Below are 24,393 nucleotides of genomic sequence, written 5' to 3' on the forward strand. Positions count from 1 at the left end.
TCATTTCAGGGCACTTCGTGTGAAAATGACCTAATGGCTAACGACTCGAACAGATGATAATGGTGGATTGAAGCTGAATTCAAACTCAGATTTTGCCGTCCCTCAAATCGGGTAGGGAGAGTCATTTCAAATTGCCAAATTATGTATTTTATTGCCGACATGTTGCACATCAGTTGAAACTTATTTTCGGTGGAGTTTGACCTGTTTTTCATGACCTGTTTTGATTCATATTGGATGGATGGTGAGTGGGTGAGTTATCTAATAAGTGCAGATGTCTATGGACAATGAAGACCACTCGCAAGTGCAGGGCACTGCTGTCTGTTAGTATGAATCTTTTAGCACTATTTTTCTCAATAACTGCTTTCATCACAACATACTGGTGCGTCGGCACGCAGCGCGTCCCCAAGCCGAAGTGCACTAAACTTCGCACGCACAACTGCATCGATTACGGAGTGAACGAGACAGACCCCAAAGTAGTGGTGTACAGTTGGGAAACGGGGGACGACCGGTTCCTATTCAGACAGTTCCACACCGGGATCTGGTTCTCCTGTGCGGAGAATATCCATGATGAAGGTGAGGTGTTGAGGTTTTGTTGTTAATGACGTTGTCCCGTCTTGATGTCAATTAATTATAGTGAGGTCTCTGGAGTGTAAAGGCTAAAATTATATGGATATTTACAGGAAGAAGGTTTGCAGGTGTGTGTGTGTGTGTGTGTGTGTTCAAACTATTCAATCAATACCGGTTTCTAAGTAGGCATTCTTGCCATTCAAAAATAACACCCTATACATTCAGAAATAGACAAGGGTCTATAAAGGCTTGTTACACACACACACACACACACACACACACACACACACACACACACACACACACACACACACACACACACACACACACACACACACACACACACACACACACACACACAGTTATGTATAATTGCAGCTATTAAACTCTGCAGTCCTTGCTATAATTCCTTAGTTGTGTCACTATGAGAGCCATTCTCATGTGTCATCATCTTGTGTCACCATAGTAACTAAGCGTCAGTCTCCAGATGGGACATATACATACATATTATCTAAAACTGCAAGCTAAGGATATTTACAAAGTTCTGAGTTTTTTAGGGTAATCACCCCCAGTTTATGTAGGCAGACGCCACTAGTCAAAAATGGCATCTTGAATAACGAGTTGTCCTCTCTGGCATGAAGTATTGGATAGCCTAAAGAGCAGGTTATCCCGGCATTAGAATCATTGGAACATAGGATGGGAGTTTTGAGTTACGGTACAGTGAACCCTTGGTAAGAAGTTTAGGGGACATGAGCTTAGTGCTTTTAGAAAGGGTCCCTGCTGGCTCTGCTCGTACTTTACCCTAGCATTTCTCTTCTTACAGGTCTATAGGGTACTAATAATCTACCCTTAGCAGTCTCTCTTCTTACAGGTCTATAGGGTACTAATAATCTACCCTAGCAGTCTCTCTTCTTACAGGTCTATAGGGTACTAATAATCTACCCTTAGCAGTCTCTCTTCTTACAGGTCTATAGGGTACTAATAGTCTACAGTAGTAGTCTCTCTTCTTACAGGTCTATAGGGTACTAGTAATCTACCCTAGCAGTCTCTCTCCCTACATGTCTATAGGGTACTAATAGTCTACAGTAGCAGTCTCTCTCCATGCAGGTCTATAGGGTACTAGTAATCTACCCTAGAAGTCTCTCTTCTTACACGTATATAGGGTACTAGTAATCTACCCTAGCAGTCTCTCTCCATACAGGTCTATAGGGTACTAGTAATCTACCCTAGCAGTCTCTCTTCTTACAGGTCTATAGGGTACTAGTAATCTACCCTAGCAGTCTCTCTTCTTACAGGTCTATAGGGTACTAGTAATCTACTCTAGCAGTCTCTATTCTTACAGGTCTATAGGGTACTAATAGTCTACAGTAGTAGTCTCTCTTCTTACAGGTCTATAGGGTACTAGTAATCTACCCTAGCAGTCTCTCTCCCTACATGTCTATAGGGTACTAATAGTCTACAGTAGCAGTCTCTCTCCATGCAGGTCTATAGGGTACTAATAGTCTACAGTAGCAGTCTCTCTTCTTACAGGTCTATATGGTACTAGTAATCTACAGTAGCAGTCTCTCTTCTTACAGGTCTATATGGTACTAGTAATCTACAGTAGCAGTCTCTCTCCCTACAGGTCTATAGGGTACTAATAGTCTATAGTAGTAGTCTCTCTCCCTACATGTCTATAGGGTACTAATAGTCTACAGTAGCAGTCTCTCTCCCTACAGGTCTATAGGGTACTAATAGTCTACCCTAGCAGTCTCTTTCCCTACAGGTCTATAGGGTACTAATAGTCTACAGTAGCAGTCTCTCTCCCTACAGGTCTATAGGGTACTAATAGTCTACAGTAGCAGTCTCTCTCCCTACATGTCTATAGGGTACTAATAGTCTACAGTAGCAGTCTCTCTCCATACAGGTCTATAGGGTACTAATAGTCTATAGTAGTAGTCTCTCTCCCTACATGTCTATAGGGTACTAATAGTCTACAGTAGCTGTCTCTCTCCATACAGGTCTATAGGTTACTGTGAATGTCTGTAACAAGAAGTAAAATCGTCACACAGCTTTACTCTTGAGTCTAAACAAATGCACAAGGTGGAAGTGCAACAGCTGGATCCGATGACGTGCCCGGTTAAGCGTGGTTACCATGTTAATGACAACACCATTAAGTCAAAGGTGTCTCTGGAGATTATATAGCTAGATTAGTTACACTGAGTCTGACTCAATCAAGAGCATTTAGCAGCATTCCCACCTTTAAAAGAGGGGAAATGGCAGCTTTCCCATCTCTAAACATCGGTCTTGACTTCCAGGTTGTCCAACAGTAGTGACATCAGGATCAGATCTGGTTGGAGACAGTAGACCTGGTCTGGTGATGGAATATCAAAGAGACATTAAGAACAGAAATAAAGCGTCACATTTTATTCGAGAATAAATACTGGGAACGTGTTGTCTCGTCAGGCCTGGGTCTGGGACTGTACAAACACACAGGTGCGCACACACACACACACACGCACACACACACACACGCACGCACGCACGCACGCATGCACGCACACACACACACACACACACACACGCACACACACACACACACACACACACACACACACACACACACACACACACACACACACACACACACACACACACACACACACACACACACACACACACACACACACACACACACACACACACAGTTGACTAATAAGGATTACATAACGGCCCTTGATGAGTTTTTCCTCTAAACAGCTGTCACCATCTTCCTGATACCTGATTAAGCTTTAGATTTACGACAAATCCAGCAGCTGCAGCGGGCGGCTACAAGCAACAGCGGACGGAAAGAATAAATCACTCCTGGAAGAGGGGAGGAAAGGAGGAAAGGAGGGAGGAAAAAGTGCATCATGTTATCACGTCTTGATCAAGGGATATAAGGTCTTATGGGGTCCCTGAATGTCCCAGTAATGTCCAGGAAGAAGAAGTGCCAGAAGGATGTCATTTGGGAAGGATTGAACTGGAAGCTCTGTGGGGATGGTCAAGTCGTTGACCTCTGTGACCTCCGGCTGCTTGTACTTGACCACGCAGTGCCTTTTATCATGCAAAGGACGCAATGGTTGAACTTTTAACCACCCACATGTCCCCTAGAATAGCTTCTACCGATGCATTAGACTAGGATAGGCAATCAATCAAATGTATTTATAAAGCCCTTTGTACATCAGCTAATATCTCAAAGTGCTGTACAGAAACCCAGCCTAAAACCCCAAAGAGCAAGCAATGCAGATGTAGAAGCACGGTGGCGAGGAAAAATTCCCTAGAAAGGCAGGAACCTACGAAGAAACCTAGAGAGGAACCAGGCTATGTGGGGTGGCCAGTCCTCTTCTGGCTGTGCCGGGTGGAGATTATAACAGAACATGGCCAAGATGTTCAAATGTTCATAAATGACCAGCAGGGTCAAATAATAATAATCACAGTGGTTGTGGAGGGGGCAACAGGTCAGCACCTCAGGAGAAAATTGAATTGTGATCTTTTGCTTGTTTCTGACCTCTTGATTTGCAGTTCTGGCTCTTGGCTTTGCTCATGCTAAGCACACAATGGCATTTCTTCTTTTGAACAGCCCACAGGGCACTGATGTCATTTCAACGTCTAGTTTTGATTGACATTTGGTTGAGTTGTCAGCTATTGTGAATTCCCTGTGAGATTAACAAAACATTTCACCATGACATTGGATTTAGGGTCAAAGTTGAAATTCCCTTACATTGATGACTTTCTGCAAATCCAATCAGTTTTCCACATAGATGTTTTGTTGTTGAAATTACTTCGTCACATTGCGGCCAGGTCGCAGTTGCAAATGAGAACTTGTTCTCAACTAGCCTACCTGGTTAAATAAGGTGAAATAAAAATAAAAAACATTTATATTTTTTGGGGTACAATCAAGTAGACTAAATCATCTGAATGACTTGTGTGTGCCTTGAAGCTGCTATTTAATCTCTACTGTATGCCAAGCTCGCAGTGTGTCTCTTCTTGAACTGTTGAACCTCACCTAAAATAGATTATACATTACTATCAAGTAGGCTAATAGATACTCTGAATGACTTGTGGCTAGAATCCAGCAAACTTTAATTCTATTTGACTTATTTCACTTATGGGCTTTTCCCTTTTTCTATGCCAAGCACGCAATGTTTCTCTTCTTGAACTTTTGAACTTCCCCAAATTAGGAAAATCAAGTCGTCTAGACACGATACTCTGAGTGAATTGTGTCCCTGAAGAACCCATGCAAGGTATTACAGCTTGATGTGAAACTCCATTTTCTCCATTCGTTCCAGGTGAGAAATGCAGGAGCTTTATCGATCTGGCTCCGGCTTCGGAGAGAGGTGAGTGATCACTGCATACGTCAGGAGGTAAACACATCTGCTATAGAGCTGTACATCACCCGTACCAGGAAGATTACTTGTAGAGGGAGAGCAGGGGCAGACTGGGACCAGAACTTGGCCCTGGCATTTCTAACACACCGGCCCATTTTCAGGCCCCCATTATTAGCCAGATAATAATCATTTTGTGAAAATAAATAAAAACAGACCCACTTGACCCACTAGGCAAAAAATGGACCAGCCCATCTGGCATTTGGCAAAAATGCCAGATGGCCAATCCACCCCTGGGGACGAGGATATTTTTATGACTATAGCTAGCAACAATATAATAAACACATTTTCAATTACATGCCTATAGTAGAAAAGAAGAGAATATCTACTTTATTTGTCAACTCCTAGTATTTGAGCAAATTACACTCCTTGGAGCTAATTACAGTCACTGGAGTATCTACATAGGCTTTTGAAAAGGCTACCAGTGCAGCAAGTGCTGATGGTAAGCTTTCTTGACTTGGACATTCACCTTTGCCAACACATCGCTAGCCTTTGTTTAACCAGCTAAACATCTCTTAGTTTTTCATTATTTTGACTATCTACCAAATCTATTCATATTAATTTTAAAAGTAATTATCCTTGCCATTATCATTCCCCTAATGATAAGACAAGACAGCACACGTTTTGCTAACGAATGATGGGGGTCCCTGGGTCGCCGGTTTGCCTGGGAGGGGGTCCCTGGACAAAAAAATAAGTATAAAAGGATGTTGAGCTATACTCTTGCAGTATGAAGGGGTCTGCATCCTGTCTCAACTGCCATCTTGCACTCAAATGTTATCTTTAGCTGTTCAAATGTTATAACTGTCATGACACCACCATAGAGGAGATGTTTGCAGGGTACAGTGGCTGTCATGACACCACCATAGGGGGGATATTTGCAGGGTACAGTGGCTGTCATGACACCACCATAGGGGGGATATTTGCAGGGTACAGTGGCTGTCATGACACGACCATAGAGGGGATGTTTTCAGGGTACAGTGGCTGTCATGACACCACCATAGAGGAGATGTTTACAGGGTACAGTGGCTGTCATGACACCAGCATAGAGGGGATGTTTTCAGGGTACAGTGGCTGTCATGACACCACCATAGAGGAGATGTTTACAGGGTACAGTGGCTGTCATGACACCAGCATAGAGGGGATGTTTGCAGGATACTGTGGCTGTCATGACACCACGATAGAGGGGATGTTTGCAGGGTACAGTGGCTGTCATGACACCACCATAGAGGGGATGTTTGCAGGGTACTGTGGCTGTCATGACACCACCATAGAGGGGATGTTTGCAGGGTACCGTGGCTGTCATGACACCACCATAGAGGGGATGTTTGCAGGGTACCGTGGCTGTCATGACACCACCATAGAGGGGATGTTTGCAGGGTACAGTGGCTGTCATGACACTACCATAGAGGGGATGTTTGCAGGGTACCGTGGCTGTCATGACACTACCATAGAGGGGATGTTTGCAGGGTACCGTGGCTGTCATGACACCACCATAGAGGGGATGTTTGCAGGGTACCGTGGCTGTCATGACACCAGCATAGAGGGGATGTTTGCAGGGTACCGTGGCTGTCATGACACCAGCATAGAGGGGATGTTTGCAGGGTACCGTGGCTGTCATGACACCAGCATAGAGGGGATGTTTGCAGGGTACCGTGGCTGTCATGACACCACCATAGAGGGGATGTTTGCAGGGTACAGTGGCTGTCATGACACCACCATAGAGGGGATGTTTGCAGGGTACCGTGGCTGTCATGACACCAGCATAGAGGGGATGTTTGCAGGGTACCGTGGCTGTCATGACACCAGCATAGAGGGGATGTTTGCAGGGTACCGTGGCTGTCATGACACCAGCATAGAGGGGATGTTTGCAGGGTACCGTGGCTGTCATGACACCAGCATAGAGGGGATGTTTGCAGGGTACCGTGGCTGTCATGACACCAGCATAGAGGGGATGTTTGCAGGGTACCGTGGCTGCATCATGTTTGAACTGCCTTCTGATATTTAGTTACTTTGTTTGCCTTTGTTGCTCCAATTGAGGAAATTATATTATGACTCAATATTTTTTCCCTTCGTGTAAATTAAATATGAACGTACCACATTAAACTTAACTTTAATTATGTCTGATTTTGGATATGATACAGTGCAGATTTTTTTTAACAATATGAAGTATTTAGCTGCTACCAATGTTGCAGATTGAAGTAATGCATGGAGCAATAGGATTGGTGTAACTTTCTTTGTTAATATATTATAAAGGAAGGAAGGCAGAATAGGTTTAATTGAGCTTCGAAATGAAAAATCCACCCACATGTTTCTACTGATTGTTGTTAATGAAAATTCTTGAGAAAGTTCTCCTGTGAGACTTATAACTACAGTGAATGCTTTTATATCGGATCGTCTATCTATAGGCTTTGGTCTAGTTCTTACAACTTGTTCTGTATCTCTGGTATACCTTTTCCATATTCATTAAACCTGAACTTTGAGATCACAAGAGTTGATTGATTTGTTGACTATATCAGCCTTGATGTACTGGAGGTATTATAAACTCCCTATTCCATTTCCCTGTGTTGTCAGGGACACAGGATGTGGGGTTGCTATGGTCACGCCCACTCTGTCAAAGGAGAAGGTTATGATAACAGCTGTGAAATTATCCATGTGCAAATAATGCAGAATGACAACCAATCAAAACAAGATAGAAGCTCTCATACTTTCGCGAGTCATAATGTGTCTCACTTAGAAAGTGTCTGCTAAACAACTCAATTGAAACAAAACAGAAAAACGACATGGATTGTACTGTAGTTCATATAGCCTACTTTATATACTACCATATCAATAAGTACAACACTTACTACACTCTACTCACAAGAATACTTACACAGTAATAAGAACGCTGTACGGGGTTAATACTGTCTCCAAAGTTAAGTACTACCAAACCGTGTTCCAAAATTCCATTACGAAACAAGACACTGTCTCAGTCTTGGGACATTCCTCCCCCAACCCCATCCCCGCCACCGCCCCTGACCCTCTGTCCTATCCCGTTGAGAGCGTCTCGGGGGAAATACTGGCACCAGCCAATGTTCACTTCCTGCAATGAAGTGTCAAGAAGGATTAATAGCAGACTGGTGAGGTAGGAAGAGATGTCTGACTCCAACCTCCCGTAACGAGACAGTGTGAGAGTTTGACGACGCTCTGGAAGTTGTGAGAAGATTCCTGATACTTTTTGCGTCAGAGACAAATGACATGAATTGGTTTTGAGTGGCCTGTCCGTCCTGAGATATGTTATCAACAGGTCTGTTGTCAATATGGATGTCAGAAATTATGTAAGAGATGTTAGATAGGCAGAGACCAAAAACGCAAAAAATACAAATGTGTACCTGAGTATAGGTTAAGTTAGGACACAATCATCAAACAACATGATTGACTTTTATGGGAATAAAACGTTTAGTATCCATGACAGGCCTTCAAATAGGCACCTGCCAAATGCAGTCCTATGATTTATGAATGAACAGATGGATGAAGCATGCACAATCAAAGAAATCAACCCTTTTCTCCACAACCATCACACATCCTTATGAAAATATGATCAGTGATTCAAATTCGACATCATCTCACTGATTTCCAATACCCTAACAACTGTTAATGCCTTTTGCTTTGTCTGTTGCAGGTGTCCTATGGCTGTCGGTGGTCTCTGAGATGCTGTACATAGTCCTGTTGATAGTGGGTTTCAGCCTGATGTGTCTAGAACTGGTTCACTCCAGCACCAGCAACATGATAGATGGACTGAAACTGAACGCCTTCGCTGCAATCTTCACCGTCCTCTCAGGTACAGAGGGACTGTTGAAAACCACCTCTACAAGACGGCACAAACAGATCTGGGATCCAGGCTATTGTTTCATGTGTAAGGGCCGGGAGTTCTCCCAGGCTTCATGACCTGACCAGGAAAAACTCCATGGCGACCATAGAACCCAGATTTATTTCTGTTCATGACACATTTAGATTTTTGTTGAATTGCATTGGTTACGTCATATGGGCAGGGGGAAAAACGCTGTTGAGTCTGGTCTGGGGAAAACTCCCGGCCCTAGTATACAGTACTATGCAACTGTTGCCACTAGTAGACATTGAAAAATTCTAACACGGTGGTGAACATAATGAAAAGCGAAGCTAGCAAGGAGAGAAGCTGGTTTTGTAGGTCTTGACTAGGAAATAACCTGCAGCCTCTCCCAATGTAGAAGCATCAGCTATCAGAGAGGGATTTTGAAAGTCATCCTAGCGGTCACTAAGTCCTAGTGTGTGTGTGTGTGTGTGTGTGTGTGTGTGTGTGTGTGTGTGTGTGTGTGTGTGTGTGTGTGTGTGTGTGTGTGTGTGTGTGTGTGTGTGTGTGTGTGTGTGTGTGTGTGTGTGTGTGTGTGTGTGTGTGTGTGTGTGTGTGTGATACTGGTATCTGTGTATTTGCAGGGCTCCTGGGTATGGTGGCCCACATGATGTACACACAGGTGTTCCAGGTGACAGTCACCCTGGGCCCTGCAGACTGGAGGCCCTATAACTGGGACTACGGATGGTCCTTCTGGTAGGGAACACACACACACACACAATCCCACGTCTCCCTTTGTAGCGTCACACTTCTCTAATGAAAACCCCAAAGCTCTCATGTTACCGGGCGGATTAGGCTTTGGTGTCCCAAAGCCCCAATATATATATATATGGTCGATGCGATTGGGAAATTGCATAAGGGGATCAAGGGTGAAGTGTAGCCCACAAAGACATATGTACACTGTATGTTCAGAATTGTAATCTTCCAGGCTAAACATCTTAACCCTTGTGACATAGCTCTGGATTATAAACATGTGCAGTGAGTGAAAATGGGGGCTACAGTGTATAGACTCATGTACAGTAGTGGCCTATTACATTGGGATCTACCCAGATTGACATTCCTACCCTGTCGGGACTGACGGATTGACAATAATCCTGCAAAGCTACGACCCTTCCATTTTTACATGGGAATAATAATATTTACAAAAAGTATGACAGAAATCCCCAAACTCAAAGTGATTATATATTTTTCGCAGTGTTTTGCAGTGTTTCATAAAAACATCCTATTTCTTAGTGTAGTATTTGTCTGAATTACTTGAGCTGTTGTCAAGTGATTGATAACTTCGGTATTTAACGTTTCTTAGCTTTTAAAGACACTTGTTTGTTTTAAACCATATGTTTGTTTTAAACCATATGTTTGTTTTAAACCATATGTTTGTTTTAAAGACATTTGTTTGTTTTAAACCATATGTTTGTTTTAAAGACATTTGTTTGTTTTAAACCATATGTTTGTTTTAAAGACATTTGTTTGTTTTAAACCATATGTTTGTTTTAAAGGCACTTGTCATTTGTTTTTCATTCAAAGAGCAGCCCTATGAACAGCGACAGGCCTAAATATGCAGATTGCACCTTCAATTGACTCCTCCTTGCCTTTTCCTCTCCCTGTCCCCATCATTTCCCTCTCGCTGTCCCCATAATTTTCCTCTCGCTGTCCCCATAATTTTCCTCTCGCTGTCCCCATCATTTTCCTCTCGCTGTCCCCATCATTTTCCTCTCTCTGTCCCCATCATTTTCCTCTCCTCTATCTGTTGTGCCTATTTCCTCACTTCTCTCTCTTCCATCTTTTCCATTTCCTGTTTTCCAGCATGGCCTGGGCATCCTTCACCTGCTGCATGGGTGCATCAGTCACCACCCTCAACTCCTACACCAAGACTGTCATCGAGTTCCGACACAAACGCAAGACCTTCGTGCAGAGCATCCGAAAGGAGCAGGCAAGGGAGGCGTTGGGATACTACCGCGATCACTCCCTGCGCTCCATATCACAAACCGTGGAGGTGTACACACAGACGCCGTATAGCAGTGGTATTAGGACGCACGTACCGGCCGCGTCGTTAGACCCGAGTGACGTATCAGAGACTCTGGGGGAAGACCAGTGCTGAAGGGAGGGATCCCAGCGGGGAAAAAGTGGTTACAACTGGTTCACATGATGTCGCAGTTATGTCATTTAAAAAAATGTTCTGGTTGTGCTGATGTTATTTCATCGTCATTTCAACTCGTTTCGCCCACCGGGATGTGTCGAAAGTAACTGTATGAAGTCAGTGCTATCCAATTGTGGTCCGTCACCTGTGTTGGGTCTTTTGGGGATTCTGTAGCAACTGAATCCGTTCTGATTGAATTCATCGCTGCCTTAATTGAGCCAGGATAGTCACTCCCTTGTTCCCAGTCTGGGCATTGATAGTCATGGAAAGAAAGATAGCCTTGTACACACTGATCATACAAGTAGATGATCTGACACACAAGGAAAGCAGCAACCAATAACAATAGCGTTTCACCCTGTTTCAGTTAAAAGCTGAGGGACGGAGTTGGAGAAATGTAATCACTCTCAAATTCAGAGACAGAACTATGGATGTAAGGACTGAATATCCATGATATCGACATTATAGTTTGAACCATGTTTTGAGGTTGTGTGGTGTTTGTTTACATCTACTTTGTTTACAAACGTTGGAGTAAAACACGCTTCTATTTTGGTCAGACAATTGAACTAAGCTGATGAGGCATTAATGTCATATTCTTCAAGAATTCGTGGGTACATATCATTCATTTGTATGTTCAAAAAGGGATGCCCCTTTGAAGAAGATATGTATTAGAATGCCCTCTGATTTTCCTGGGACATCATAGGACTGTTTATGTGATGTTTTTGCATGCTATTAGCCTTACTAAATATGGAATTAGGAAGGGGGTGACAAACTGCATTTAACTCGTATTTTAAGAATGTGCACCGCAAAACAAGTGTTTGCAGCGTATACCGTGCCTATAACGCATAACTATATAAATGTAAATAAGTGTCACAAAGTAGAATGGTTTTGATCTGTGAAATCACTGTAAGATGTGCATTATTTCCCTGCTGAAGTTACATATTGTTTGTTGCCTCAGTGGTCTGTTTACTGCACATTACTCAGTATCGGATAAAACTGACCACTGGACACCAATGTTACTTGAGTATCATTATGACCAATGACTGTGTATTCTATTTAAAGTACTTTGTGCTTATAGGGATTAAGGATTCTGCAATGAATTACTCAATAAACAAATGTTGTCTTCCATAGCAAACTCAGAGTGTTTCATTTTGTACAGAAAATATTTGCTGTAGTTTCTTTCATTATGTATCTGTTTTTTTGCTTTGCTGTGAGAACAATAAGTGACTTGGATGTATTCTCAAAGTATATATTTGATATCTACTCAAGTACCTTTTCATTGATGAACATCTAGACCAGGTTCAATCCCTACCACTAGAGGACAGTGCTGTTCATGGAAAAAAAAAACATAGAGTACCATACAATTTTATCGTATTTACAATTTAGTACGGATCAGAATATTCCTACATTTATACAACATTCATTGACAGTATTTTACAGGCTAAGCACATATCATGTATACATACAGTACACAAATATATTAAATATTATTCATATTAAAATATTTTTTTGTACATAAACAATGTGTTCTTTTATCAAAAGGGAATACATATATCAGACATATTTTCACACCCCATTGGCTACACTCTTTTATGGTCCAATAGAAACAGTCTACATAGAGGTGGTCCTGCCCTCTCTTGATGCCAGTCAGAATCTTCTGATATTTCCTCTGATATTTCTCTGCTTTCTACAGCTGGTCACATTTCAATTGTGTCCGCCATCTTCCCCCCCCCCAAGTGGTTCAGTTCTCGGTCATGCTCAGTATCTGTCATCGTACTCCTCGTCTACCTGTTGCCGGGCTAGCATGGCCTGTATCAGAGCACTACCAGTGCCTGATGCATCTGGGTGCTGTGAAGAAGCAGGCGCCCGGTAAAACTCGCTCTCCTCCTCCTCTGCTCTCTGCCTGGCCTGCATGACCTGCATCATCGCACTGGACGTTGATGACACTGGGTGTTCTGAATGAACTGGCGCCCGGTAAAACTCGTCCTCTTCCTGCTCTGACTCCTCCCTCTGCCTGGCTTGCATCACCTGTATCATCGCACTGGGTAACGCGTTTACTGGGTTCTGTGACTGAACTGGCGCCCGGTAAAACTCGTCCTCATTCTGTGACTCCGCCCTTTGCCTGGCTTGCATGGCCTGTATCAGTGCACTGGAGGGCGCAGGTGTTTGGTCTGCAGGAAATGGCACCCCGCGATAACTGGCTACATCCTGGTCCTCTGCGTATTGCCTGGCTAGCATGGCCTGCATCATAGCACTCGATGTCGTAGAGACTGAGTGGCCAGAAGGCATAGGCACACCGAAAGAGCTGCTGCTGTCACCATTCTCTTGCTCCAACCGCTGTCGGGCAATCAGAGCCTGGAGCATGCCAGTGGAGGATTCATTTTCCTGTCTTTTCCTGACCTGATTGAGAGAAAGGGTCATAGTTCAAGTATAACATTTGAAATAACATTGAGGTTTAGGTATTTATTGTAAGTTAGATAGTCTCAAGGTTAAGTTAGATACTCTCAAGGTTAAGTTCGATAGTCTCAAGGTTAAGTTCGATACTCTCAAGGTTAAGTTCGATACTCTCAAGGTTAAGTTCGATAGTCTCAAGGTTAAGTTAGATACTCTCAAGGTTAAGTTAGATACTCTCAAGGTTAAGTTCGATAGTCTCAAGGTTAAGTTAGATACTCTCAAGGTTAAGTTAGATACTCTCAAGGTTAAGTTAGATACTCTCAAGGTTAAGTTCGATAGTCTCAAGGTAATTTCTCTTTGATCCTCTTACCTGTTTTTTCTTTTTCAGTTTGTTCTGCTTGGATTTCTGAAGGTTCTGTAGCTTCTCCAACAAGAACGCCTTGTCCTTCCCTTCCTAATAAAGGGAGTGAGAGAGAGAGAGAGAGAGAGAGAGAGAGAGAGAGAGACAACCAGAGAGAGAGAGAGAGAGAGAGCGAGAGAGAGAGAGAGACAGAGAGAGAGAGAGAGAGAGAGAGGCAGAGAGAGAGAGAGAGAGAGAGAGAGAGAGAGAGAGAGAGAGAGAGAGAGAGAGAGAGAGAGAGAGAGAGAGAGAGAGAGAGAGAGAGAGAGAGACAACCAGAGAGAGAGAGAGAGAGAGCGAGAGAGAGAGAGAGAGAGAGACAGAGAGAGAGAGAGAGAGAGAGACAGAGAGAGAGAGAGAGAGAGAGACAGAGAGAGAGAGAGAGAGAGAGAGAGAGAGAGAGAGAGAGAGCGAGACAACCAGAGAGAGAGCGAGAACGTTCTAGACAGTCAATACAATTCATAAAAACAACAATTGAACAACATCAACACTGCACATTCAAATGAAATCAGCTAAATATATTACTCCGGCACTTCAACCACATCATAACGTAGACACAACCACTTTGGACACACCAGCTCTGATGGACGAGACACGTCGGACCAGACAGCTCACCAGAACTCACATTAACAATCTGCTGTCTCAGTAGAGTGATAAGCAGCTGGCGTCCCTGAGTGATCTGCCTGAAGATGTAAATGAAGACACTGTGGAAAGGAGGTCAGTCAGTGAGTTTGTATTACAGTATGTGAAAGGGCAAAGTAGGCACTTAATGTCATAAAGTGCCACTAGATTGTATTTGAAGGCTTGATCCGGTAGACAACGCTATAAAAGCTGAATGTATTGCTTGATAGGACTTTGGTATACTGCTTCAAGGCAGGTAGCCTAGCGGTTAAGAGCATTGGGCCAGTAACCGAAAGGTCGCTGGTTTGAATCACTAAGCTGACTAGGTGAAAAATCGGCCGATATGCCCTTGAGCAAGGCACTTCACCCTAAGTGCTCCTGTAAGTCTATGGATAAGAGTGACTAGCAAAATGTCAATCTTTTGACAAACAGCTCAAACGATCAATCATTTCATGGAATCATGATCAAGTTAAGTTTACGACTTATATGCCTTATATCACGTTTTGAAGACAACTGTCACTTTACCGTAAGACTGTGCTTTAAAACTACTTGTTACCTTCATAAACACAACTTTAACCCAACATAACCACCTCAACATGAACAAAGATGAACTCACAGGATGATGAGAGAGACCAGGAAGTAGAATATCTCACTCCTGATGATGTGCTGGTAGATCCAGACAGTCCACTGAAACGCATCCACCCTGTTCAAATCGTCCATCCAGATCTGTATTGCACTGAAGGTGGTGTTGAGGCCCCTGAAGGGCCCACACTTGTCTGAGGGGGGCAGACTGTGGGAGGGATCAGGGGAGACATGGCAGTTTGAAATGCTTAGGTCAGAGAAAAGGAGCCAAAGTCAACCAACTTTCAATCATCCAACTTTCAGCACATTTTCAACTTTCTTACTAGAAGGTTTAAGTATAGCGTCATGCTTTTGAATAGCTGCTAAACAGCATGATTCCACAGACTATCTCAGCCCCTAAAATTAAACAAAATCTGAATCAAGTTTAGCTCTTGGTTATCAATTAATGACAGACTCCAGTTCTTCTGAACAAGCCATATTTATCCAGAACTAGATGGAATCTGAAGCACTCCATATATCTACAATCTATGACAGCCTTAACATAACATAAGTCCCTAGATTAGCCTTGCCCTGACCGCTTATACACCTACGTCCACACGGTGTAGGCCACCATGGACAGAGCCCCCACGAAGGAAGGGAAGAAGAGGATAGCGATGAAGATGGTTTGCATCTGAGCCGCCCTGCCGGCTCGCCTGGGGGGCTGGCAGTTCTGGGTGAGGCTGACCTGGAGGACACAAAGTATAGACCGGGCATTACAGAGCTGGAGAGGGAGATAGAGAGAGGAGGAGCCTGGTGACGGTGTCTTGGCAACGGCCCGATTTGATGAACAGGTGAACAAACAATGACCTTTGACAATAAGGGAGAACTGAGAGTAACATTTAACCTGCACATTATCCAGGAATAAAGTCATTATTGATTTGTCAGGGAGGTATTTATTTGTATTTTATTTCACCTTTATTTAACTAGTTAAGTCAGTTAAGAACTAATTGTTATTTACAATGACGGCCTACCAAAAGGCAAAAGGCCTCCTGGGGGAACAAGGGGCTGGGATTAAAAATGTAAAATATATATAAATATAGGACAAAACACACATCACGACAAGAGAGACAACACTACATAAAGAGAGACCTAAGACAACACCACATAAAGAGAGACAACACAACACTACATAAAGAGAGACGTAAGACAACAACAAAGCAAGGCAGCAACACATGTCAACACAACATGGTAGCAACAACATAGTAGCAGTACAAAACATGGTACAAACATTATTGGGCACAGAACAACAGCACAAAGGGCAAGAAGGTAGAGACAACATTACATCACGTAAAGCAGCCACAACTGTCAGTAAGAGTGTCCATGATCGAGTCTTTGAATGAAGAGATTGAGATAAAACGGTCCAGTTGGAGTGTTTGTTGCAGCCCGATCCAGTCGCTGGCTGCAGCGAACTGAAAAGAGGAGCGACCCAGGGATGTGTGTGCTTTGGGGACCTTTAACAGGTATCATGTTATTGTATTTGATCAACTAAATCCTTTATTGCAGACACCTTCCACTTGTAGTTTTGTTGATGAACATGTAATGATTTCCCTGTATGTACCACAGGGAAAACATCTCTCTTTTCATTTCCAGGACACTCATATATGTTTCATCATTGTATTGGAAAATCCTAGTGACCATCGCTACCATCTATAAATAGAGCTAATTCTATGCCATTCAAGCGTGTCATGAAACATTCAGCACCCTCTTTAGAAGAGAGTAACACGAGCCTGGCCCATTCTGCTATGGCATGGTATCTAGGGTAGAGAATCAACACCAAGGTTCAGCTTACTGTCACCTGAGTCAGCCATGGTCCTGTGTGGCTCAGTTGGATGGAGTGCTGCGCTAGCAATTCCTGCAGGGGTCACATGGCCATACTAAAAATGTACTCACTCTCTGTACTATAAAATACTTTTTTCACTGTACTGAATATGTACTCACTGCTTTGGATAAGAAGTGTCTGCTAAGGGGCCTATATTATCTACCATAATGAACAGGTTACCTTCTTTAGGTAGAAGAACCGTACTGAACAGGTTACCTTCTTTAGGTAGAAGAACCGTACTGAACAGGTTACCTTCTTTAGGTAGAAGAACCGTACTGAACAGGTTACCTTCTTTAGGTAGAAGAACCGTACTGAACAGGTTACCTTCTTTAGGTAGAAGAACCGTACTGAACAGGTTACCTTCTTTAGGTAGAAGAACCATACTGAACAGGTTACCTTCTTTAGGTAGAAGAACCGTACTGAACAGGTTACCTTCTTTAGGTAGAAGAACCATACTGAACAGGTTACCTTCTTTAGGTAGAAGAACCGTACTGAACAGGTTACCCTCTTTAGGTAGAAGAACCATACTGAACAGGTTACCTTCTTTAGGTAGAAGAACCGTACTGAACAGGTTACCTTCTTTAGGTAGAAGAACCGTACTGAACAGGTTACCTTCTTTAGGTAGAATAACCATACTGAACAGGTTACCTTCTTTAGGTAGAAGAACCATACTGAACAGGTTACCTTCTTTAGGTAGAAGAACCGTACTGAACAGGTTACCTTCTTTAGGTAGAAGAACCATACTGAACAGGTTACCTTCTTTAGGTAGAAGAACCATACTGAACAGGTTACCTTCTTTAGGTAGAAGAACCATACTGAACAGGTTACCTTCTTTAGGTAGAAGAACCATACTGAACAGGTTACCTTCTTTAGGTAGAAGAACCGTACTGAACAGGTTACCTTCTTTAGGTAGAAGAACCGTACTGAACAGGTTACCTTCTTTAGGTAGAATAACCATACTGAACAGGTTACCTTCTTTAGGTAGAAGAACCATACTGAACAGGTTACCTTCTTTAGGTAGAAGAACCGTACTGAACAGGTTACCTTCTTTAGGTAGAAGAACCATACTGAACAGGTTACCTTCTTTAGGTAGAAGAACCATACTGAACAGGTTACCTTCTTTAGGTAGAAGAACCATACTGAACAGGTTACCTTCTTTAGGTAGAAGAACCATACTGAACAGGTTACCTTCTTTAGGTAGAAGAGGATGAAGAACTTGATTATCTGTATCACTGGGAGGAGGGGAGAGAAGTAGATTCCGATCCTGCAGACAGAAAAACATGGTTATAAGAATTGACCATATCTCATCCACAGTGGTGTTATGTTTTACTCTGAAAATAGATGGAGCTATAGATGAACAGAGATTAGAGTCGAGGACAGCACAGTTCAGTACAGTACATTAGAGCACAGTACAGTACATTAGAGTAGAGTACAGTAGAGTCCACTACAGTAGAGTACTGTACAGTAGAGGTCATTAGAGCACAGTACAGTAGAGTACATTAGAGCACAGTACAGTAGAGTAGAGTAAATTAGAGCACAGTACAGTAGAGTAGAGTACAGTAGAGTATAGTAAATTAGAGCACAGTACAGTAGAGTAGAGTAAATTAGAGCACAGTACAGTACATTAGAGCACTGTGCAGTAGAGTACATTAGAGCACTGTACAGTAGAGTACATTAGAGCACTGTACAGTAGAGTAGAGTACATTAGAGAACTGTACAGTAGAGTAGAGTACATTCGAGCACTGTACAGTAGAGTAGAGTAGAGTACATTAGAGCACTGTACAGTAGAGTAGAGTACATTAGAGCACTGTACAGTAGAGTAGAGTATATTAGAGCACTGTACAGTAGAGTAGAGAACATTAGAGCACAGTACAGTAGAGTACAGTAGAGTAGAGTACATTAGAACACAGTACAGTACGGTACAGTACAGTACAGTAGAGTACAGTATAGTAAATTAGAGCACAGTACAGTAGAGTAGAGTACATTAGAGCACTGTGCAGTAGAGTAGAGTAGAGTACATTAGAGCACTGTACAGTAGAGTAGAGTACATTAGAGCACTGTACAGTAGAGTAGAGTATATTAGAGCACTGTAAAGTAGAGTAGAGAACATTAGAGCACAGTACAGTACAGTAGAGTAGAGTACATTAGAACACAGTACAGTATGGTACAGTAGAGTACAGTAGAGCACAGTACAGTAGAGTCCAGTACAGTCCAGTAGAGTACAGTAAAGTACAGTACAGTAGAGTACAGTAGAGTCCAGTAGAGTACAGTACAGTACAGTACAGTAGAGTACAGTCCAGTAGAGTACAGTACAGTACAGTAGAGTAGAGTAGAGTACAGTAGAGCACAGTACAGTAGAGTAGAGTACATTAGAGCACTGTACAGTAGAGTAGAGTAGAGAACATTAGAGCACTGTACAGTAGAGTAGAGTAGAGAACATTAGAGCACAGTACAGTACAGTACAGTAGAGTACATTAGAACACAGTACAGTATGGTACAGTACAGTAGAGTACAGTAGAGCACAGTACAGTAGAGTCCAGTACAGTCCAGTAGAGTACAGTAAAGTACAGTACAGTACAGTACAGTAGAGTACAGTCCAGTAGAGTACAGTACAGTACAGTACAGTACAGTACAGTAGAGTACAGTAGAATACAGTAGAGTACAGTAGAGCACAGTAGAGTACAGTGTAATGAAATACCATGCCAGGGTCTGTGCATAGATCAGGTCAAGGACATTCCTGGCAACGTCAAACTCTGGAACTCCCAGGCTCTGTATACATTTAGTCCCAATGACACTGGTGGAGAAAAGAACTAAGGAGTTACAGAAGAGCATTTTTCACTGAAACTTTCCCTCCAAACAGAAAGATGAGTTACAGTATAGAATTCTACTGCATACTGTAGCATGTTTAGCTTTAAGTGAACACGTTATGGGAAAATGTGTTTTGAAAATGCCACTCACTTGCTCAGGAACTCTCCAAAGAAGGATCCTAACATTATGAAGAGGAAGTCCATAATAACCAGTCTGTACAAGGCTTGTCCTACGATGGATTCCCAGCACTAAGACAAACGATTGGAATCACAGTGGTGAATGAACATACAGTACATATCAGTGAACAAAAAATTGAAAGCATGCATGTGATTTGGTTAAAAAGGACTTACTGAAAATGTATTGGCCACATCCTTCATCCAGTAGGAGCAGAGAATACCCAGAATGGACATCTTGAGAATGACGTTTCTAAAAAGGAAAAGGTCATTCAAAACATCAGTCTTCTAAAACCTTGTACAGTATATGACCTTTCTGTATTTTTCTGATATTTTATTAAGCATATTTAGAATTTACGCATTACTGTAATATTTAATTCATCCATTGCTTTAAATTGATCATTGAGCAAATAGTTTTGATCAATCGATTTCAATATACCGTACCAGTCAAAAGTTTGGACACACCAACTCATTCAAGGGTTTTTCTTTATTTGGACTATTTTCTACATTGTAGAATAACAGTGAAGACATCAAAACTATAAAATAACACATGTGGAATCATGTAGTAAACAAAAAAACTAATCAAAATATAGAAAATATATAATAAATAAAAACCCTTGAATGAGTAGGTGTATCTAAACTTTTGACCGGTAGTGTATGTATTTTTAAATATATTTTGTATCCATCTCTAACCTGACTATGATGGCATAGACCTGCATGCGAGGGTTGGAGTAGTGCTCTATCTTTTTGAACAGAGAGTAGAAGAGAGGGACGACCAGATTGATCAGGGACACCACAAAGGGGAGGAGGAGAGTAGCGGCCTCCTCCAGGAGAGAGCCGGAAGCTTTGTCCGGTGACTGCTTCGTCCGCTGGAAAGATACCATAGTAGGTCAGTTTGTTCTGATCTAAGGACAGTTTTGTGTTTCCCCCATGTTAAAAAGACGATTTGCAGAGAGTGAGCTGTTCCCAGATCAGTGCCCAGAAGCAACCAGCCTGGAGAAAAGATAAGGCACCGAAGTCTGGACATAATCAATCACAGCTTTAGTAAGATAAAGTGTCCAGTTTCCATTTGAGATTTACCCCGATGTTTTACACAAAAGGCTCCAATTTTTCTGTTTCCATCTACGAGGGCCAGCACCCATGTCTCACTGGGCCATGGCTACGGCTGACCTGCTCTGACTTGGAGCCAAGGCCCTGGGTACTTTTCAGCTGGCATTTACATAACAATGGCTAACTGTGGACTTTAACACCCTGTCACAAAGCAACAGTCTTGATGATGCAGATGTTGTTGATTCTGCTCTCCCCAAGTCTTTATCGTCACACTCCTGATGGAAACACAAACACTTGAGCTTCCATTAACAATAAATCAGTGGTGACACAATGGTGTAGGGTAAGTCTTAGGTGCTCCCGAGTGGCGCAGCTGTCTAAGCCACTGCATCTCAGTGTTAGAGACGTCACTACAGGCACCTTGGTTCAAACCCAGGTTGTATCACAACCGGCTGTGATTGGGAGTCCCACAGGGCGGCGCACAATTGGCCCAGCTTCGTCCGGGTTTGGCAGGTGTAGGCCGTCATTGTAAATAAGAATTATTGTTTAACTGACTTGCCTAGTTAAATGAAGGTTAAATTGAAAAAAAGATAGAATAATAATTTGGTGGAAGTGTAGCAATGATGTCCTACTAACACCATTATAAAGACCACACCCTGTACTGCCAGGAAAGTAGTATTGTATTGATGCTATATGATTCAGATATGCTCAGGTGCACACAGACACTATGACACACTTTGAATTACTGTACACAAGGGTATGTCTGATACAATAGTCATCGACACTGGTCCCAGAGCTACACAGTGTGCAGGCATTTGTTTTAGCCCAGCACTAACACACCTGATTCAAAGTAATCACCACCTGGTCTTCATCATACTTAGATGGATCAGGGTCAGCTGATCCCCGGATCATACATTACCACAAGCTTTATCAGGAAGCCACGTGTCATTGTGTCACAACGTTTACGTAAGGTCTCCCTTGGCAAAGAGTTCTTCTGACCTCAATGGGACTTCCTGGTTATATGAAAGTTAATAAAATGTACCATACCCATGTGTCATATTGACACAGGAAGTAGACACTGGCGCCACAGCCCAAGGCCATGCCCGTGGAGAGGAGCCAGGTACCCAGGAAGACCCCATAGTGCTTCATCCTCTCTGTCAGAGGTAGCAGGGCCACCTGGACCTTTTCTGATAAGGACTCCTGGAGGGGAATGGAAACATTATTTCAAAGTTATTTCACAGTTGGTTATCTGAGAGAGATCCTATTTGGGCCCACTAACAAGTCAGAGTGCAGAGTATTCTATGTATGGAAGAGCAGATAAGTACTGAGTCACAAGTACAGGACATTTATCTAGTCTCGCAAATGTGGGATTTGTTCAGCAATATTACATTCTTTCTTGTAACAAAGCTAGAGTTATGATATGGCCATGAGGTCAACGAAGCTACAGTAATGAGATGGCCATGAGGTCAACAAAGCTACAGTAATAGTTTATCAAAAACAGTGACATTAGTCGCTTGTAAAAGCCTGATAACTGGCCAGCTCACACAAGATTTGGTTCTGGTTTCCGAGATTACAGTGAAAGTGACCTTGAGTTGGATGCGCAGATTGTTCTTGCGCTGTCGTACGGCTTTCTCGTTAGTCACACTGAAGTCCCAGCTACACAGGAGCTGCCAGGCTCCACCCAATCCCGAGTCTGCAAGGACATACTTCTTCCTGAACGAGCTGGCCATGCTGCAGAGAAAGAGAGGGGGGAGGTCAACAATCCACAAAAGTGGAGACAAATTTGACCCCAATAACTACCGTGGGATATGAGTCAACAGCAACCTTGGGAAAATCCTCTGCATTATGATTAACAGCAGACTCATACATTTCCTCAGTAAAAACAATGCACTGAGCAAATGTCAAATTGGCTTTGTACCAAATTTTTTACAGACAGACCACGTATTCACTCTGCACACCCTACCGATCCTCGACTTCGGCGATGTCATCTACAAAATGGCTTCCAACACTCTACTCAGCAAACTGGATGCAGTCTATCACAGTGCCATCCGTTTTGTCACTAAAGCACCTTATACTACCCACCACTGCGACTTGTATGCTCTAGTCGGCTGGCCCTCGCTACATATTCGTCGCCAGACCCACTGGCTCCAGGTCATCTACAAGTCTATGCTAGGTAAAGCTCCGCCTTATCTCAGCTCACTGGTCACGATGGCAACACCCATCCGTAGCACGCGCTCCAGCAGGTGTATCTCACTGATCATCCCTAAAGCCAACACCTCATTTGGCCGCCTTTCGTTCCAGTACTCTGCTGCCTGTGACTGGAACGAATTGCAAAAATCGCTGAAGTTGGAGACTTTCATCTCCCTCACCAACTTCAAACATCAGCTATCTGAGCAGCTAACCGATCGCTGCAGCTGTACATAGTCTATTGGTAAATAGCCCACCCTTTTCACCTACCTCATCCCCGTACTGTTTTTATTTATTTACTTTTCTGCTCTTCTGCACACCAATATCTCTACCTGTACATGACCATCTGATCTTTTATCACTCCAGTGTTAATCTGCAAAATTGTAATTATTTGCCTACCTCCTCATGCCTTTTGCACACATTGTATATAGACCCCCCCTTCGTTTTCTACTGTGTTATTGACTTGTTAATTGTTTACTCCATGTGTAACTCTTTGTTGTATGCTCACACTGCTATGCTTTATCTTGGCCAGGTCGCAGTTGCAAATGAGAACTTGTTCTCAACTAGCCTACCTGGTTAAATAAAGGTGAAATAAAAAAATTAAAAAAAATTGACAAACAAACCAAAACAAAGGCAAAGTCTTCTCATGCTTTTTTGATTGAAAAAAGCCTTTGACTCAATGTGGCATGAGGGTCTGCTACACACATTTTTATTTTAAAGTTTATTTATTTTCCCTTTTGTACTTTAACATCGCTACAACACTGTATATAGACATAATATGACATTTGAAATGTCTTTATTCTTTTGGAACTTATGTGAGTGTAATGTTTACTGTTCATTTTGAATCCAAGATGACGTAGCAGTCAGACATCTTTGTCTTGTCTCGTCCCATGTATATATCTTTTTATATCTTTTTCTTCGCATTCTTTTTAATATTTTCCTAAACCTCAACTTCAAAATAATCTGCTGCAACCCGCCTCACCCAATGTGGTGTGGATCTGTTTTTTAAAAAGTATTTCTATTTACCTCCAAACTGGAATACCTCAACTGAAGCTAGCTAGCTAACTAGCTACCAGTTATCAGTCAGCTAACCTTTAGCTCGGAAAGCTCTAGCCAGTTTGTACAACGTGTTTCAAACCCGAGCATACCGGACCTATTTTTCTCTCCATATCCCCGGATTCCTACCGCAAACTCTGAACCCTTTCACCTGGATCATGGCAGCTAGCTAACCGCAACCCGGGTTGACTACTCCTGGCTAATGTTTCCGTCCTGTAGCAAGCACCAACTAGCCTGGGGCTAGCCCATGATAGACCCATCTCCCGGCTAGGGCTACTCTTGAAGCCCACTC

General features: G+C 42.7%; 2 protein-coding genes across 5 annotated transcripts in view; one reads left to right on the forward strand and one right to left on the reverse strand.

Annotated features, from left to right (window-relative positions):
* Positions 1-284: 284 nt before the first annotated feature.
* Positions 285-12,020, forward strand: LOC109878449 (germ cell-specific gene 1-like protein). The gene is made up of 5 exons (XM_031799525.1): positions 285-573; positions 4,878-4,925; positions 8,635-8,793; positions 9,426-9,537; positions 10,645-12,020. Exons 1-5 carry the CDS (start codon positions 285-287, stop codon positions 10,937-10,939), a joined length of 903 nt encoding a protein of 300 aa, XP_031655385.1. The 3' UTR covers positions 10,940-12,020.
* Positions 12,021-12,208: 188 nt separating this feature from the next.
* LOC109878461 (transmembrane channel-like protein 5) overlaps positions 12,209-24,393 on the reverse strand; it is a 30,023-nt gene continuing 17,838 nt past the window's right edge. For 2 of the 4 annotated variants that reach the window (XM_031799521.1, XM_031799522.1), the window contains exons 10-21: positions 22,445-22,589; positions 21,906-22,058; positions 20,505-20,680; positions 19,989-20,064; positions 19,789-19,886; positions 19,529-19,624; positions 18,019-18,094; positions 15,563-15,696; positions 15,007-15,180; positions 14,395-14,473; positions 13,740-13,823; positions 12,209-13,375 (exon numbers count right to left, since the gene is read on the reverse strand). In XM_031799521.1, the coding sequence (XP_031655381.1) occupies positions 12,734-13,375; positions 13,740-13,823; positions 14,395-14,473; positions 15,007-15,180; positions 15,563-15,696; positions 18,019-18,094; positions 19,529-19,624; positions 19,789-19,886; positions 19,989-20,064; positions 20,505-20,680; positions 21,906-22,058; positions 22,445-22,589 (1,933 nt within the window). In that variant the 3' untranslated portion in view covers positions 12,209-12,733. Of the gene's footprint in view, positions 13,376-13,739; positions 13,824-14,394; positions 14,474-15,006; positions 15,181-15,562; positions 15,697-16,268; positions 17,947-18,018; positions 18,095-19,528; positions 19,625-19,788; positions 19,887-19,988; positions 20,065-20,504; positions 20,681-21,905; positions 22,059-22,444; positions 22,590-24,393 lie in introns of those variants that run through there. The other 2 variants (XM_031799524.1, XM_031799523.1) reach the window with 2 other exon arrangements.

The sequence above is a fragment of the Oncorhynchus kisutch genome, linkage group LG20 (genome assembly GCF_002021735.2).
Source record: "Oncorhynchus kisutch isolate 150728-3 linkage group LG20, Okis_V2, whole genome shotgun sequence".
Lineage (NCBI taxonomy): Eukaryota > Metazoa > Chordata > Actinopteri > Salmoniformes > Salmonidae > Oncorhynchus > Oncorhynchus kisutch.